The following is a 15,993-nucleotide window of genomic DNA, read 5'->3' as shown; positions in this document are numbered from 1 at the left end:
CCTTACTTTTTTCACCACTGAATTTCATTTTGTTAGATAGCGCCCAGTGTTCAAGTCTGTCCAGATCCTCCTGTATCCTAAGCCTGTCTTCTGGAGTGTTGGCTATTCCTGCCAGCTTGGTGTCATCTGCAAATTTGATGATTTCCCCATCTATCCCCTCGTCCAAATCGTTGATGAAGATGTTGAAGAGCACTGGGCCTAGAACAGAGCCTTGGGGCACCCCACTACACTTAGTTTGGGTGGGCCAACTTAACGTATGGTCACTGTAGAAATAAATGGGATGAAAAGTATATTGCGTGCTAGTCTTAACTAAAGTCTACTTTTTTTCTCTTTTACAGGCCCGCCCATTTTAAATATTGCACTAATATCTCACCTTACGTTTATTGTACAAAAGATAGCTATGCTTGGACAAAAGGATCAGAGGAAAGGCCGGGGGTAGCCCTGAGGTCGTTTGACTCCTGGTGGCGATCCCCCGACAGAGGGGTCTCGGGACCTTGTTGGGTTACAGTACGGAAGTGGCACTCGTCAGCGTCCAGAAACGACGACTCCGTCATAGAAAAATCGCTGAAGTCTCTTAAAGACAAAAGCAAGAAGTTGGAAGAAGGGGGGCCTGTGTACAGCCCAACAGTAGAAGAAGCCATCGTTAAAAAATCCATTGGGCAGAAGGTCATCGATGAGGTGAAGCATTACTACCACGGCTTTCGGCTGCTGTGGATCGATTCCAAGATTGCCGCGCGGATGCTCTGGCAGATCCTTCACGGCAGCTCCATGAGCCGCCGGGAACGCAGACAGGTGCGTGGTAACACGCTGCTCTTCCTGGGCTTGGAATTCAAATGAGCTGAATATTATTTACCAAACAATTGGAGGCATTTTGATGTTTTAAGTGGCCTTAGACGTTCAGTTCTTGTCTTGAATAAATGAAACATCAGAAGTAAAGGAATTAAACATGTGAAGTAATATTTAAGAAAGAAATTGTGTGTGTGTGCATGCACACAAAACCTGTAGAACATCTTTATTCAGTGTGTGTATATAAAGTGCAAGGTAGAGTAGGGAGGGTAGAAAGAAGGACCAGATTGGAATAATTCAGCAACACAGAGGTTGAGACGTTATACGAGCGCACGCAGTCCTCCACTTATAGCGGAAGTTACAACGGCTCTGGAAAAAGTGACGGCCAGTCCTCGCACTTACAACCCCTGAGCATCCCCCTGGTCACAGGATAAAAAATTTGCATGCTTGGCACCTGGCATTGACAGCGGCTGCCGCGTCCCAGGGTCCCGTGATCGCCATTTGCACCTTCCCGGACAGCTTCCAAGAGGCAAAGGCAATGGGGGAAGCACGTTTCGTTTAATGACCACAGGAGTCACCGAACAACCGTGGCCAAAAAGGTTGGGTGTGACTAGTAACCCCCTTGCTTAGCAATAGAAATTGTGGTGCCAGCTGTGGTTGTAAGTGGAGGGCTGCCTGTATAGATTTTACTATCATGCTTGTAAACATAATCACCGATCCTCGTTATCTCATTTTTCTGGCAAAAGCCTAAAAGCTAGCCAATTTATGTATGTCAGATTAGAAAACTGCAAAGAAAAATGTGGGTTTTTTTTTAACAAGAAGTGCGGCTGCGGCGTGAACATAAGTGGAGCAAAGTAGCACGTGAGTCTGGCACGGCCTACAATTTCTCGGTAATGCAGAGAAAATTTCAGCTGTCAGTGGATGCTAAGCCCCTTTTACTCCGTGGTGATTATAGTTAATGGTGCTGTTTATGCCCGCTCTGCCGAGAGGGAAGCCAAGCGGTCTGCGATTGGCTCCGTGTGAGACTGCAGCTTTCTTTGCAGTAAAGGACAAGTTTGTGAATACTGTTTTTCTCTCTGTTGAAAGCAGGAAGGATATCAAAGAAATAAGCTTGGTAAGCTTGATCACGTGGAGCTTTTTTTTATAGTTAAAGCTCCCCCAAAAAGATACGGTCAATTAGCCACCACGATAATATCACCTTCAGTCTTTGATTATTTTTTTTAAAAAATGCTTGGAGTAAGGCTGTCGACTGTTTTCGTTCTCCTCTTGCGATAAGCGGAAACTTGTTTTTTGTCCACAGTTCCTCCGGATCTGCGCTGACCTCTTCCGCCTGGTCCCTTTTCTCGTCTTCATCGTCGTTCCTTTCATGGAGTTCTTGCTTCCCGTAGCCTTGAAGCTGTTCCCCAACATGCTTCCTTCCACATTTGAGACAAACTCTAAGAAGGTGACAGTTACATTCAGACACACTTGTAGAAAAGCCTGTAGAGGGAGGGTATCCCTGGTTAAAATACCCGCATGCCTGTACACCTGAGCAGGTGACCCCAAGTGCTTCAGACCCCCCTCCTGCTGGTGAAAGGGGGATCCTGCTGTCTACAGATCCCTCTCTCCTATAGCCAGGTGTATGGCTTAATTAAATGCTCAAAGGGGAACCACGGAATAAAGGATTGGCGTGCCGTTCACTTCAGCTCAGACTCAGGGACGTTGCCTTCGGAGAATGTGCACGCGAAGGACCTTAAATCTAAATGGGAAATGTTAATTTTTAGCTCAAAAAATACCTTGATGAAGCAGTTGAAGAGTGGCTGTTCCTTTAGACAAACCATAGGCAAAGCTGCAGGCTTGCCTGCTTAATTGGGAACGAATCCATTTTGTTTAGCTGGACTTGTTTTTCAATCACTGTTCCTGGGCTGGAAGAGCTTCTATGAGAATGTTGCTCAATATTGTATCCTGTCCAATATTTAATAGTGTCCACAGCAGACATAATAGGAAATTAATGTTTAATGCCAGTCTGGAGCAGCTTTCTATTAAAATGCTTTTTTGTTCTCTCGTTAGGAAGAGAGGTTGAAGAAAGAACTGAGAGTAAAGCTCGAAGTGGCTAAATTTCTTCAAGATACCATCGAAGAGATTGCCTTAAAAAATAAAGCAGCTAAAGGGAACGCTACTAAAGATTTCTCAACCTTCTTTCAAAAGGTATTTAATTTGTCTTAAAAAATTTAAATTATGTTGTTATATTTTATCACTGGGTTTCAAAGCGGATGATAATAATAGACCCATCTGATGCAATAGTTAACATTTCTTAGGGTAAATCCCTGCTTTTCTGAGTAAAAGAGTCCTAGAGGCCACGTTGAGACTTCATAGCGTACAATCTCTAACTTCAGATACGCGAAACTGGCGAGAGGCCAAGTAACGAAGAGATTCTACGATTTTCTAAACTGTTTGAAGACGAGCTGACCCTCGACAACCTCACACGGCCCCAGCTGGTGGCTCTGTGCAAACTCCTGGAACTTCAGTCGATTGGGACAAACAACTTCCTTCGCTTCCAGCTAATCATGAGACTGAGAAGTATCAAAGCAGACGATAAAGTAAGGGGATCTTTTTTTGTTTACGGTTTATTGAAAAGAAGCTGCATCGCGGAAGAGAAAACGTAATTAATGTTAGAGTCACGATGGATGTGTTGGGAAACGCCGGCCAGGCAGGCAGGGGGAAAGGGCTCCAGTGGAGAATTGTTGTGAATGAATATAGCTATTTATTATAGCTGTTGTTTCGGAGTCCTTCGGATAACGCGCTTCTGTACGCTGTAGATGTTTTATCTTTTCTCCCGTCTAGCTGATCACCGAGGAAGGCATGGAGAGCTTGACGGTAAAAGAGTTACAAGCAGCCTGCCGAGCGAGGGGCATGCGAGCCCTCGGGGTCACGGAAGAGCGCTTAAAGGATCAGCTGAAGCAGGTATTTGATCCGCTGGGAGTATCAAACGGCTTTCGTTACGAGGCCACAACTCATACTGGATCCCGATGGGAACAATTATGCACAGAAGCGCTCAGCACATTCTTCCTGAGAGAGACCGGCTCAAGAACTAGCAAAGCTCTGCTAAAAAGTGCCAGGGTCCAGTTCTGACTCAAGCTTGACATTTTGAACTAAGCACAGGGGAGGGCGCCGCATGTGGTGTGTCTGTATACACAAACATGTATAGGTACATGGTGGCACACGCCAGCATGGGAGACAAAACACATGGCTTACTGGGTGGAATAACCCTGTTCTTTCTGCCTTTGCTGGGGAAGGCCTGGCTTCTGCAGATATATCCAGATTTTTAAGCAATAACAGAGAGAGAGCGAGAGAGCAGTACCCTTTTAGTTCTGTCCCTTTCGCTTGGCAGTCCCATCTGTATTTTGACTCTCAGCCTTTGACCAGATCTGGAAGGAGATTTTATCAGAGGAATGAACTCTGCTAGTAATTTTTTGGAATTTTTATTGCATCCTAAAACTTTTCACAAACCCCCGCTTGTGAAATCTTATAAAAATACGATAGAATAATCAAGGTCATGATATCCCTAGCCACTTAATACTTTTTCAGAATTTGGAACTTTGTCTGTGGAACAGCTAGAGATGCCGTAGTTCTTGTTACCCTGGGCTTGGTAATTTCAGGCCTTGCTGATGATATTTTCAGTATTACGTAGTATTATGTAGTCCAGTGGTTCTCAACCTTTTTAATGCCGCGACCCCAACCGGTCGTAAGTCGAGGACTAAACTGGTCGTAAGTCGAGGACTTGCCCTGCCCAGGAGCGCCGCGCATGCGTGGTTCCGCCCCCTGCGCCGGCCGAGGCGTAGCTGGCAAGCGGCAGAGACGGAGCAGGCCAACCACCAGCTGGCCCAGCCCAAGGGAGGTAAGGCACCCGCCGGAAAAGGGGGGAAAAATGGCGGACAAAAAAAAATGGCGGACAGCCTTGCTTGGCGACCCCCGTGAAATGGTCGATCGACCCCAAATGGGGTCCCGACCCACAGGTTGAGAACCACTGATGTAGTCTATTGTAACTGCTAATACTTTCCCAACCCTGATCTTATGCTACCCAAAACCTTACTTTAAGAAGAGATGTTGCTCTGAGGCGAATTACACAGTACCTCTATTTCAGTTTTTAATTACTGCACCTCCCATTTTGTGTGTCCCCTTTGGAAACAATGATTGCCAGTTAAGATCTAATTTCCACCTGAAAAAGACCTCCTCTTAAAGGAATAACTGCTTTAGTGGGGTCCCTGCATCACCCCGGAAACCCACGGTGTTTTATCCTTTAATTGCAGTGGTTAGACTTGCATCTGAATCAGGAAATCCCAACTTCCCTGCTGATATTATCCAGAGCTCTCTACCTCCCGGAAACGCTCTCGCCGGCTGACCAGCTGAAAACAACGTTGCAAATACTCCCCGAGAACGTGGTACGCTTTGCTTTACGTGGCCGGCTTTTTTCTGCGAATCGGTGGGGTGTGCTTGTAGCATTAGGAATTTTACGCATTTGGGGGATACGTTGTTCTGTGTTCCACATTCACACCTTTATTTCGACTTTTGTGTTAGAATTCGTAGGAAGCTCGTGGTGATCCTTTGGTCATTTTGGAATAAGTTTTCATATTATCTGTTTGGTTGAGGACCCCTGCTCTAGACCAGAGGTGGGCAACTATGGCCAGGGCTGTGGAGTCGGAGTCGAGGAGTCGGAGTCGGAGGAAATTTTGGGTACCTGGAGTCGGAGTCGGCAAACAATGCACCGACTCCGACTCCTACTAAATTTAGATTGGAATTAAAAAAAAAAAGCAAGTTTAAATGTCTCAATTCACAAAAAGTTATAATTAATGACTTCTCTACTGTAAGAATAAAGACCAATGCATGCAGTGCCTCACGGAACCGCAAAACGAACACGTTAAGTGACCGTGAAGAAGCATGCTTTTCATGTGCATGGAATGTATAAAATACATTCGCATATTAATACAGAGGAGTCGGAGTCGGGGAGTCGGAGTTGGAGTCGGAAGTACAAAAAACTGAGGAGTCGGAGTCGGAACATTTATCTACCGACTCCACAGCCCTGACTATGGCCCCGTTTAATAAAGCTAGCCAATGGGAGTATAGAGCAGGGGTAGGCAACTATGGCCCCTTTATGATCTGTGGACCTCAACTCACAGAATTCCTCAGCCAGCCAGGACCCCTGATACAGAGAGCTGCAGGTGTTTTTTTTTTTTTTTTCCTGGACTGTTCTCTTCCCATCTTGTTAGTTGTCTTCTCAGAGCTTCTAGCTGGTCTCTGTTGAAGAGATGTTATATACCTGGGTGAAAACAGGGTTAAGTTTCTTGTGATGTAGGTTGCAAGAACTAGCTTGTTGATCTGTAAGCGAAAAAAAGTATCCTCTAGACCAGGGCTTTTCAACCAGTGGTACGGGTACCACCTGTGGTCCATGGGCACCTGGCAGGTGGTACGCGACCATCCTAGAAAAGTGGTAGCGGGGGAGGGGAATGAGCTGAACCGGTGGCAGCACCGCACAAGCCTGAGCGAGAGATGGCTGGAGCTGCAGGGCTGTCAGGGCTCAGTGGAAGCAACAGGATCAGCGCCAGGCTCCAGTTGGAACGGCGCTGATCCTGGTGCTTCTGCTGAGCCCAGAAGAAGCGCTGATCACCTGGAATGTTGCAGCATCTCCAGGGTCTTGTGATTTACATTCAGATGCTTGGCAACTGATTCATATTTATGACGGTCACAGTGTCCCAGGGTCATGTGAGGTGACCCAAACCTGCTGCAACCACCCAGCAGACGGGGGGAATAAAAACCAAACATCCCCCCACCCCACCCCCGCTGCCAACCCTCAACAGAAATGCTCACAACAATGAAAACCTCAGATAGGACAAGAGCGCCGCCAGGTGGGCAGGCAGGTGTCTTGCTCAGCTGTGGCTTGGGGGGACACTTTTTTCAGTGCCACTGTAACTTCGAACAATCACTAAGCGAACTGTTGTAAGTCGAGGACTACCTGTACTTTATCACTGTTTTCCTTTTTTGGGGGGGGGTCATCAAATTTTTGACACCTTGCGACTGGTGGTCCTCGGATGTTGCCATATCCTAAAAGTGGTACAATGGGTGAAAAGGTTGAAAAGCCCTGATCTAGAAAAGTTCTGTATCTCTGTATATGTACTTTTTCCCCCCCCCCAAAAAAAACCCCAAAAAGGCAAAAGAGGCCCAGGTGAAAGCGGCAGAGGTCGAAGGAGAACAGATCGACAACAAAGCCAGGTTGGAAGCAACTCTCCAAGAGGAGGAAGCCATCAGGAAAGAACACCACGAGAAAGAGTTGGAAAAGCTCTCCGAAGCGGCTGAAAAAGCCAAAGAGACTCTCCACGCGGCGGAAAGGGTGAGTAAATAAGGCCTAAGGCAGGGGTAGGCAACCTTGGCTCTTTTATGACTCGTGGACTTCAACTCCCAGAATTCCTGAGCCAGCTAAAGCTGGCTCAGGAATTCTGGGAGTTGAAGTCCACGAGTCATAAAAGAGCCAAGGTTGCCTACCCCTGGCCTAAGGTTTGAGGAGGGAGTGGTGCGGATGCCATGCTGAGCTCCTGGAGGAACGGCAGGATATAAATCCTCCCAAGGAGCCGAAAGAGAGAAAGCCAAATGATTCTCCTTCCGAAAAACATCCATTAAAAAACCCGTGCATCCACCTGGCGATTCCAAATGTCAAACCCTATTTAAAACGTGTCTAATTGTTGTGTTTCCTGTGTGTTCCGGAAGGAGGTGATAGTAGATCTGGATTCCTCCGCTCTGAACCAAGGCTCTGTAGATGCCGCCGCTGAACGAGAACTGGCAAAAGTGAATTTAGCCCTGGAGGCAGAGGTTTTGAAAGATACGGCCCCGGTATTGGAAGGCACGAAGGTAAAACGTTCGACGGGCGCAAGACGGCGTCAGGCTGTAAAGCACAGCACCAACTTAATGCTTGCTCCATCCAGATTAGCCCAGGCATCCAATTATGAGAGAGGCAGAGAAGGCTCGGGCTGAGTTAATCCATTACCTGCTGGTTACTTAAGGTTCCAGTTACACAGGACTTAAGGGTGGGCAGCCTTTGGGTGGATAAAAATTGGACTACCTAAGATAAGAGCATCAGCGCCGCCGTGAAATAAAGATACAGTATCTTGGAATACAGTATAAGAGAAATTAGTAAGAAGACATCTTCAGCTAAGCTGCTCAAAATGAAATGGATCACGGTAGTATAGCTGCCAGCTCCAAGTAGGACAAAGGCCATTTTATTTGCCGCTGTACAAGGAGAATAACATCTAGTAGCTCTACGTCAACAAAGACGTCAATCTCTAATGCCGCGTGAATCTTTCAGACTCCTCAAGTCTCCGCCACGTTATGTTCCTGAAGAAAATTGCTATCGAGGCATAACTGGAAAAACCGAGGACGCCGGGAATATATCGGTGTAAAATGGGCAGAACCAAAACCATGCTCAGTTCTCTCTTATCGGTCCCCGATCTCTGGAGCATGAAACGTTCAAGCGGGAGGCCTTTTTGTGTTACATTTCTCTCCTAATAGCACTGAAAGGACTGCACCAGTGAGCCAAAACAAAGTCTCCTCTGTCAGCAGGGACTTTTAGCTGCGTAAGGCGCTGGGCAAGTGTTAATTTTACGTCTGGATGAAAGGAGATCGGGGCTCCGCTTAAATCAGTCTGTCGTTCTCTGTCCAGGCTGTGCTTCTTGAGGAGTGGCCTTGCCTGGTCATAACTCTTGAGAAAGCAGCCAGGAGGCGTAAAACTAAGGAAAGGGAGCCGTGGTGTAAGGATCTGTTGTAACTCCACTCACACTGGGAACCATCCGTGCTAGGGGAGAGAGACCCACTGAGTAGAAGTGATGAGTTAGCCAGGAGTTAAATGTATTTATCAAAACCTCAGTCTGTCGTTGTATTAAACCCAATTTTAGTTGTAAGGGGGCCATGGTGGCCCCTGAAGTATCGGCCTAAGTAATCCAGAATTGAATTTCAGAGGAAGCAGGTAGAGAAAAGATCCAGTGGTGGATCTTTATATTGGAGATGGGCTGTCAATTTAGCTTCAAATAATTTGACAGCTGTTGGCGCAGGACAGCCCCCGTTCTACAGAATTTTATCTTATTTTGTAAGAATTTGTGAACGGCAGTACATAAGTACTGTGCCCTCTTCCGCCAGCAGTTCTCTGGGAAACCATAAAACGAGATTTGCTTCGTCCTAAAGTGGGACTTGCTGTTTATGCCCCCTGTGTGAGCTTTTGGTGTCTCTGGGAAGAAGATGCTCTTGGCTTTTGCTACGATCCCTCTTCGATGGATCTTCTTTACCGGAGCTCTTCTGGCCGTGGGACTTCGGCAGCATCGTCGATTTAGCCACAGAAAGTAGAGTCGACGGAGAGATGCTGGCCTGCCGCCTTGAGCGGACGAGCACACAGGTCTCCCAAGCAACCGCCGGGAGGTTGATGTAGACATTAAGCAGCTTCTCTTAACTTCCCAGGGTTTGACAAGTGCCCATTGATCGTAACAAATAACTATTTAGTAAAGGTTAGATAACACCTTCAGACTGGTGCAGTTATTTAAAAAAATCCAAATAAGAGGGGATCTAGCCTCTGGTTTCCTCCAGAGAGAAATTTCTCTAGGAAACAGAATCAGGTGTGATTTCTTACCAGCGAAAGCTGTGTGTAAAAGTTAAGGACCCCTCATTTGTAGGATGCTGTAGAAAATCTGTTGGAAAGTTCTTGGCTGGAAAATTAAGAAAAGCATCATCAGATTGAGAGCCATGTTGGTGGGAGTGGTTAAGGGGCCAGGCTAGAAACTGGGAGTTCTAGTCCCATCTTAGGCACAAAGCCAGCTGGGTGATCTTGGGCCAGTCTGTCTCTCTCTCCCTCTCCCACCTCTCTCTCCTCTCCTTCCCTCTCTCTTCTCCTTCCCTCTTTCCTCTCTCTCTCCTCTCTCCTCTCCTTCCCTCCCTCCCTCTCCTTTCTCCCTCTATCTCCTCTTTCTCCCCTCTCTCTCTCCCCCTCTCTCCTCTCTCTCCTCCCCTTCTCTCCCTCTCCTCTCCTCTCCTTCCCTCTCTCTTCTCCTTCCCTCTTTCCTCTCTCTCCTCTCTCCTCTCCTTCCCTCCCTCCCTCTCTCTCCTTTCTCCCTCTATCTCCTCTTTCTCCCCTCTCTGTCTCCCCCCTCTCTCCTCTCTCTCCTCCCCTTCTCTCCCTCTCTCTCCTCTCCTCTCCTTCCCGCTCTCCTCTCTCTCTCCCTCCCTCTCTCCTTTCTCCCTCTATCTCCCCTCTCTCCTCCCTCCCTCTCTCCTCTCCCTCTCTCCCTCTCCCCCTCTTTCTCCTGCTCTCCTCTCTCCCTCTCTCTCCTCTCCTCTCCTTCCCGCTCTCCTCTCTCTCTCCCTCCCTCTCTCCTTTCTCCCCTCTCTCCTCCCTCCCTCTCTCCTCTCCCTCTCTCCCTCTCCCCCTCTTTCTCCTGCTCTCCTCTCTCCCTCTTTCTCCCTCCCTCTCCCTCCCTCCCCTCTCTCCTCTCCCTTTCTCTCTCTTCCTCCCTCTCCTCTTTCCTCCCCCCCCCAAAAGGAGGCAAAGGTGAGCTCTTTCTGGAAAACCTTGCCTAGGAAACTCCAGGGGTTTGTTCGGGCAGCCTCTTGAGTATCAGACACGGTTGAAGGGAAGGGGGGAGGGGAAGCGTCCTATTAGACCGGTTTCCCAAACTGGACAGGATATTTTCAAAGTTAATGTAGGTTCACTTTTTCCGCTTCATGTTGTCAGCCTGTCTCGGTAAAATGTTTTATTAGTGCTTCTATGCTGTGTACTTTTGTGTATATTGTAGGCGCAGATAAAATTGATATAATGTGTCTTAAGCAAATAATATAATTTATTACAACTCTCTCCTGTCTTGCATAGTGCGCTGCGTAGCATAGCATACTTCTTCATAAGGTAGCCAGTTTGTAACTCAGTCTGTGAAAGGGTGTAGTGCAGAAGGACGCAGGAAAGGCACAAGAAGGTATGTGGAATTGAGCCGTAGCATAAAATAAGTTTGTCTACTCTTTTGCAGTTTAATCAAAAGTTCAGTTATTCCAGCTTTACCCAGATTTCAATGATATTTGTGCGCAGATAGAAATCTTGTTAACTTTCCCTTGAGCATTTGCCCTTTCCACAAAAATTTGAAACCTCGTTTTGGGGACTCTAAATTTTATAAGTGAGCAACCGCTTCGGTTTGCTCTGATTAAACTGTTGCTTATTTTTCCTCTGTTTTTTTCTTACTTTCTTTTTTTGCCACTTTGTGTCCCTGCTGGGACTGCCCCGCCTGGTCTGAAAAGCTGCTCATAAACTCTGCAGGACGGTGGGCACTGCCGTTCTCGGGGTCTCCCTTCTGTCCACGCCAGGGGCTCCCTCAATAACTTTGTGCAAGGCCAGAGCAGAAGCCCAGCCTGTTTCCTTGGAGGGGGTGGGCCCCGATCCCCGGTCCCTCCAGGGATCTTCCTTCCTCTCTCCTGCAAGGGTCGGGATCCTTCTCCTCCTGCACTCGGATTGTTCAGCTTGAGGGGAGACATAACTGGGGGCAGAACTTCCTTCCTTTCTTAAACCCAGGCACTCATTCAGCCGGAAGGCGGCTCCTTTCCTCTTCCCACGACAGACACCCTACTAGACTTGACCGGGAGCCAGTCTGGTCTGGGGTGGGGAAGGCCCCAGGCTAAAAAGACGGAGCTGCTGGTGAGCTCTAGTCCCGCCTTAAGCGCGAAAGCCGGCTGGGTGACTTTGGGCCAATCACCCGGAGGCGGTGAGTTCCAGTCCTGCCTTAGGCACGAAAGCCTTCTGGGTGACTTTGGGCCGGTCCCTCCCTCTCCGCCCAACTCCCCTCCCAAGGTTGCGGTGGTGGGGAAAAGAGGAAGAGGAGGGGGGGAGCGTTTGATAGATAGCCGTCTTGAGTTATTTGTAAAAATAATAAAGCTGGGATACAAATAACATAGACTATCTTGGATAGGCTGGGGGGGAGGAGGAGGGGGAGAAGAGCTGTGCTACCCGACCGTACCAACAAAGGACTTGTGGGTGAAAGCACCACCGCTCCTCTTCAGGGCCTTGTCTGTGGTCCATGGGATACGTTCTCAGCTTGGCCGCAAAGGAGCAGCCCCCTTGGACCAGCCCCCAGCCCCCCCAAGGGTTTCACCGGGTGCAGGCGCCCCAGTCATAGCGTGTTCCTGTGGCGCTCAGAGATTCATGGCAGGAGACCCGGAGGAGCCGTTGTGCTCCACATGGACTTGTCCAAATCATCAGGGAGGCCTCAGTGAAAATCCAGCCAGGAACCACTCAAGAATAGCTGCCCATTTTCACTTGATCCTCTGAAAAACATGGAATTGCAATTTGTACAGTTGGGACTGCAGTCGGATAGGCAAGCGTGCGCCACTCGTGCCTCTGCGCATTCTTTTATATTTATAGATAGGAAAGATGGTTGCATATTACACACAGAGTGAATCTATAAAATAAATAAATAGTGTAATATCAATCATGTCGATCTCTTCCTGGACACAGCGCAGTGAGGATTCACGTTAAATTCATGGAATGGCTTCCAGAGAGAGTCAGTGTCTTGCTGCAGCCTTGTTTACCCTTAGATCTCTTGGATTCCTGGATCTCTTGTATAATTTATTTTGCAGGGGCAGGAGGATGTGGAGGACAAGTGAGGCTTAAAATTCTTTGTCCTTTCCATTTATTTAGGGCGAAGAAATAACAAAGGAAGAGATTGACATGCTAAGCGATGCTTGCACGAAACTGAAGGAACAAAAGAAATTGCTGACAAAGGAGAAGGAGGAACTGGAGGACCTCAAGGACGACGTGCAGGAATACAGCGAGGTAAGGCCGGAGGGAAAGTCGGGGAAAGGAATCAAGGTCCGACTTGACTTTTGTTGGAAAAGGAAAATGAATGTGCGAACGTGATTTGTGCTGCTGCTAAGAGGCTCCTCTCCTAGACCCTCTGGCTCTGATAGATGGGAACAGAGGCCCTTCCCTGCCGCAAGAGATTCTGCGTTTTGCTTGGTCATTTTTAATTGCAGCCCTTGTTTCCTTTTTGTTCAAAATACAGCCGCCTTTAGGTCAGGGGTCCTCAACCTTGGCAACTTTAAGACTTGTGGGCTTCAACTCCCAGAATTCCTCAGCCAGCTTTGCTGGCTGAGGAATTCTGCGAGTCGAAGTCCACAAGTCTTAAAGTTGCCAAGGTTGGAGACTCCTGCTTTAGCACTGTTTCTCTCAGTGCTTGGAGATTCACACCGCAGGGTGGACCACTGGCTCCATTTGGTTCATCCCCTGGGTGTCTCCTTCACTCCTGAGTGTCAACGCTGCCAACATCAGATGTTCTCGCTTTGACAATATATGAAGATGCAGCCATTTTCTCTTTAACCTGTGTGTTACTTTTAGAGTTAGAATCAGATGATGCTGGGGGGGGGAGGGGGAAGAATGTGTATGGGGATTAGTCAGACCTAACAACATCGCAGTAGAGTATTCTTCAAGGTTGTTTGAAATAAGAGCCGATAAGGAATGGCGGGTTGTGGAACTGGAGGGAAGGCTTGCATTTCAAACTAATTGGGGAATGTGATTTATGACGGTTAATTGGAGGAGGGAATTGTGCTTTGATACTGTGTGTTTAGCGGAGGGGAATTTAGATTTTGGCTTCAATTATGTACATACCGAAGATTAAAGATTCTTTAAGGTAAACAATGCCTCGAAGGTCTTTGAAGAGTTTCATCTGTCGGAACCATGACACTGGGCCTTGCCACGTTCTTCAGATCTGCCGCCGGCTCTGGGTTGGGAGGCAGGGGAAAGGCCCAGGTTGAGTTTCAAGTCACAGGGAGAGACAGCCCCCTTCCCCTGGTGGAGCCCCCCGGGAAGACCAACGGGCCCCAGTGGCCTCTGTAGGCCTGGAAGGAATTGCCCGTAAGCCAGCCATGGCTCCCATCGCCAGCTCTTCTCTCCCCCTCCCCTCTTCATTATAACAAAAGCTTTATGGCAGTGGTTCTCAACCTGTGGGTCGGGACCCTATTTGGGGTCGATCGACCATTTCACGGGGGTCGCCAAGCAAGGCTGTCCGCCATTTTTTTTGTCTGCCATTTTTTTTGTCTGCCATTTTTTCCCCCCTTTTCCGGCGGGTGCCTTACCTCCCTTGGGCTGGGCCAGCTGGTGGTCGGCCTGCTCCGTCTCTGCCGCTTGCCAGCTATGCCTCGGCCGGCGCAGGGGGCGGAACCATGCATGTGCAGTGCTCCCGGGCAGGGAAAGTCCTCGACTTACGACCGGTTGGGTAGTCCTCGACTTACGACCGGTTTAGTCCTCGGTTTAGTCCTCGACTTACGACCGGTTTAGTCCTTGACTTACGACCGGTTGGGGTCGCGGCATTAAAAAGGTTGAGAGCCACTGCTTTATGGGGTAAAAAAAAGGTTTCTCTTCCGTCCGTAGGATCTGCAGGAAATCAAGGAGTTGACCAAGAGCGGGCCAGAAGACCTCGTTGAGGAATCCAAAGCCAGCAAGAGGCTGACTAAAAGAGTGAACCGAATGATCGGGCAGATGGATAGAATTATTCAGGAGCTGGAGAGAGACCAAAAGAGCGGGGATGCTAGCGCCCCCATTGGGTGAGTGATGGGTAATGCAACGGATCCTTGCCGTCCATTCGAGGGAGGGTTGTTTTTTTTGTCATTGTTGGAAGGGACCAGCCTTTGAGGAGCAACAAGTAGGCTGCCTGGTCTGGGAGAGGCTTTGTCGTTCTTGGGCTCTTCCTTAAATTTCTTTTTTGAAAAAAGCCAGGTGGCAAATAACTCTGATTTCCACCGGAAGGCGCTACAGAGGTGGGTTACAAAGGCTCCGCATGCGCGCATTGATCCTTGGTGTAGTAACCGCTTGCTTCAACTACAGGCTGCGTTTCCCATTTAGGGAGAACCTCATCAGCATCCACGACCTCATTAACGTGTTGAAGCAGCTTCAGGAAATCCCCGAAAGCAAACTGAACAAGCTGGCCGAAGCGCTGGATGAAAACAAGGACGGCAAGATCAACCTGGATGACGTGGTCAAGGTGAGTCCACGGAGCAGCCGTTCGGGCGGTAATTTCACCGGTGAATGGAGAAGCGTTGCGTCCGTATTCCTGGAAGCCCGGCAGAAGCGAACGCGGGACCAAGCCCGAGTTTCACGTTAACGCTCGGCTGTGTCCTGAGTTGTCTTTGGACAGTTGTGTCTTCTTAATGTCTTCTGGCACGCAGCTTTCCCCAGCCTGGATCCCTTCAGCTGCGCGGTCTCAATTCCTAGAAATATTTACCATTAAGGATGAAGGGAAAAAGTTGGTGTTCCTGTACATTTGTCAGAGAAGTAACGTACCCAAACAACAATATTCATTCACTGTTTCTTTGGGAAATGCCTTTTGGTGTTCCTAAACCAGGGGTAGGCAACCTCGGCTCTTTTATGACTCATGGACTTCAACTCCCAGAATTCCTGAGTCAGCTATGCTGACTCAGGAATTCTGGGAGTTGAAGTCCATGAGTCATAAAAGAGCCGAGGTTGCCTACCCCTGTGACCTAAACTATTGCATTTTATGTTATTTTGTGCTGAAGTAAGGCTGAATTTAGGAACAAACTTGCTTGTTGTTTTTTTTTACTTTCCTATTCATGTTTTTCAAAAAATACTTAGGAAGTAAACCTAAATAAGTGATATACAGTATGTAACCCTAATTTTTTAAAATGTTTGCTTAGGTGATAGAACTGATCGACAAGGAGGATATTGATATCTCCACCAAGCAAGTAGCAGAGATCGTGTCTCTGCTGCAGAAGGAAGAAAAACTAGAAGTAATGGAGAAGAGCAAAGAAATTGGGGAGAAGGAAGCTGCGGAAGTGAAGAATTAACCTCCACAGAAGTTCAACGGTTAAATCGAATAAGACCTCATGGGCACCTTAGTCAGCACTTAGTAGGGGCGAGATGAAGACGCCTGGTAGTTTTCCAAATAATCAATGATAAAAGTAATTTTGGGAGCTAGGGAGACATTTCTCTGACCAAACAGAGACTAGGGATCCTTCCATGAAAATAGAATCCGTTCTGGTCTTCTAAGAAATCAACCCATCTTCTACGGTGATGTTGATTCTCTGGTATGGTATGTTGATTCAGTCTCTCTGTCTCCCGGTTCTGATATAAATTTAGAAATTGCTTTGCGATGCAAAAGAAATCGCTACTCCTTTTAAAACAATGTTACATTTGCTTGTCACAGAGAT

At 47.9% G+C, this 15,993-nt stretch overlaps 1 protein-coding gene across 1 annotated transcript; it reads left to right on the top strand.

The window, feature by feature from the left end:
* The first annotated feature begins 723 nt into the window (after nt 1–723).
* Nucleotides 724–15,714, top strand: LETM1 (leucine zipper and EF-hand containing transmembrane protein 1). Its single transcript, XM_015820446.1, has 12 exons — nt 724–792; nt 2,087–2,230; nt 2,836–2,973; nt 3,162–3,365; nt 3,610–3,729; nt 5,076–5,207; nt 6,971–7,154; nt 7,574–7,665; nt 12,473–12,607; nt 14,201–14,373; nt 14,672–14,810; nt 15,481–15,714. Exons 1-12 carry the CDS (start codon nt 739–741, stop codon nt 15,628–15,630), a joined length of 1,665 nt encoding a protein of 554 aa, XP_015675932.1. The 5' UTR covers nt 724–738; the 3' UTR covers nt 15,631–15,714.
* The last annotated feature ends 279 nt before the right edge of the window (nt 15,715–15,993 follow it).

The sequence above is a fragment of the Protobothrops mucrosquamatus genome, unplaced genomic scaffold, assembly GCF_001527695.2.
Source record: "Protobothrops mucrosquamatus isolate PMUCROS unplaced genomic scaffold, P.Mucros_1.0 scaffold1130, whole genome shotgun sequence".
Lineage (NCBI taxonomy): Eukaryota > Metazoa > Chordata > Lepidosauria > Squamata > Viperidae > Protobothrops > Protobothrops mucrosquamatus.
Note: the sequence above shows the minus strand (reverse complement) of the source record. Positions and strands in the feature narration are given on the sequence as shown.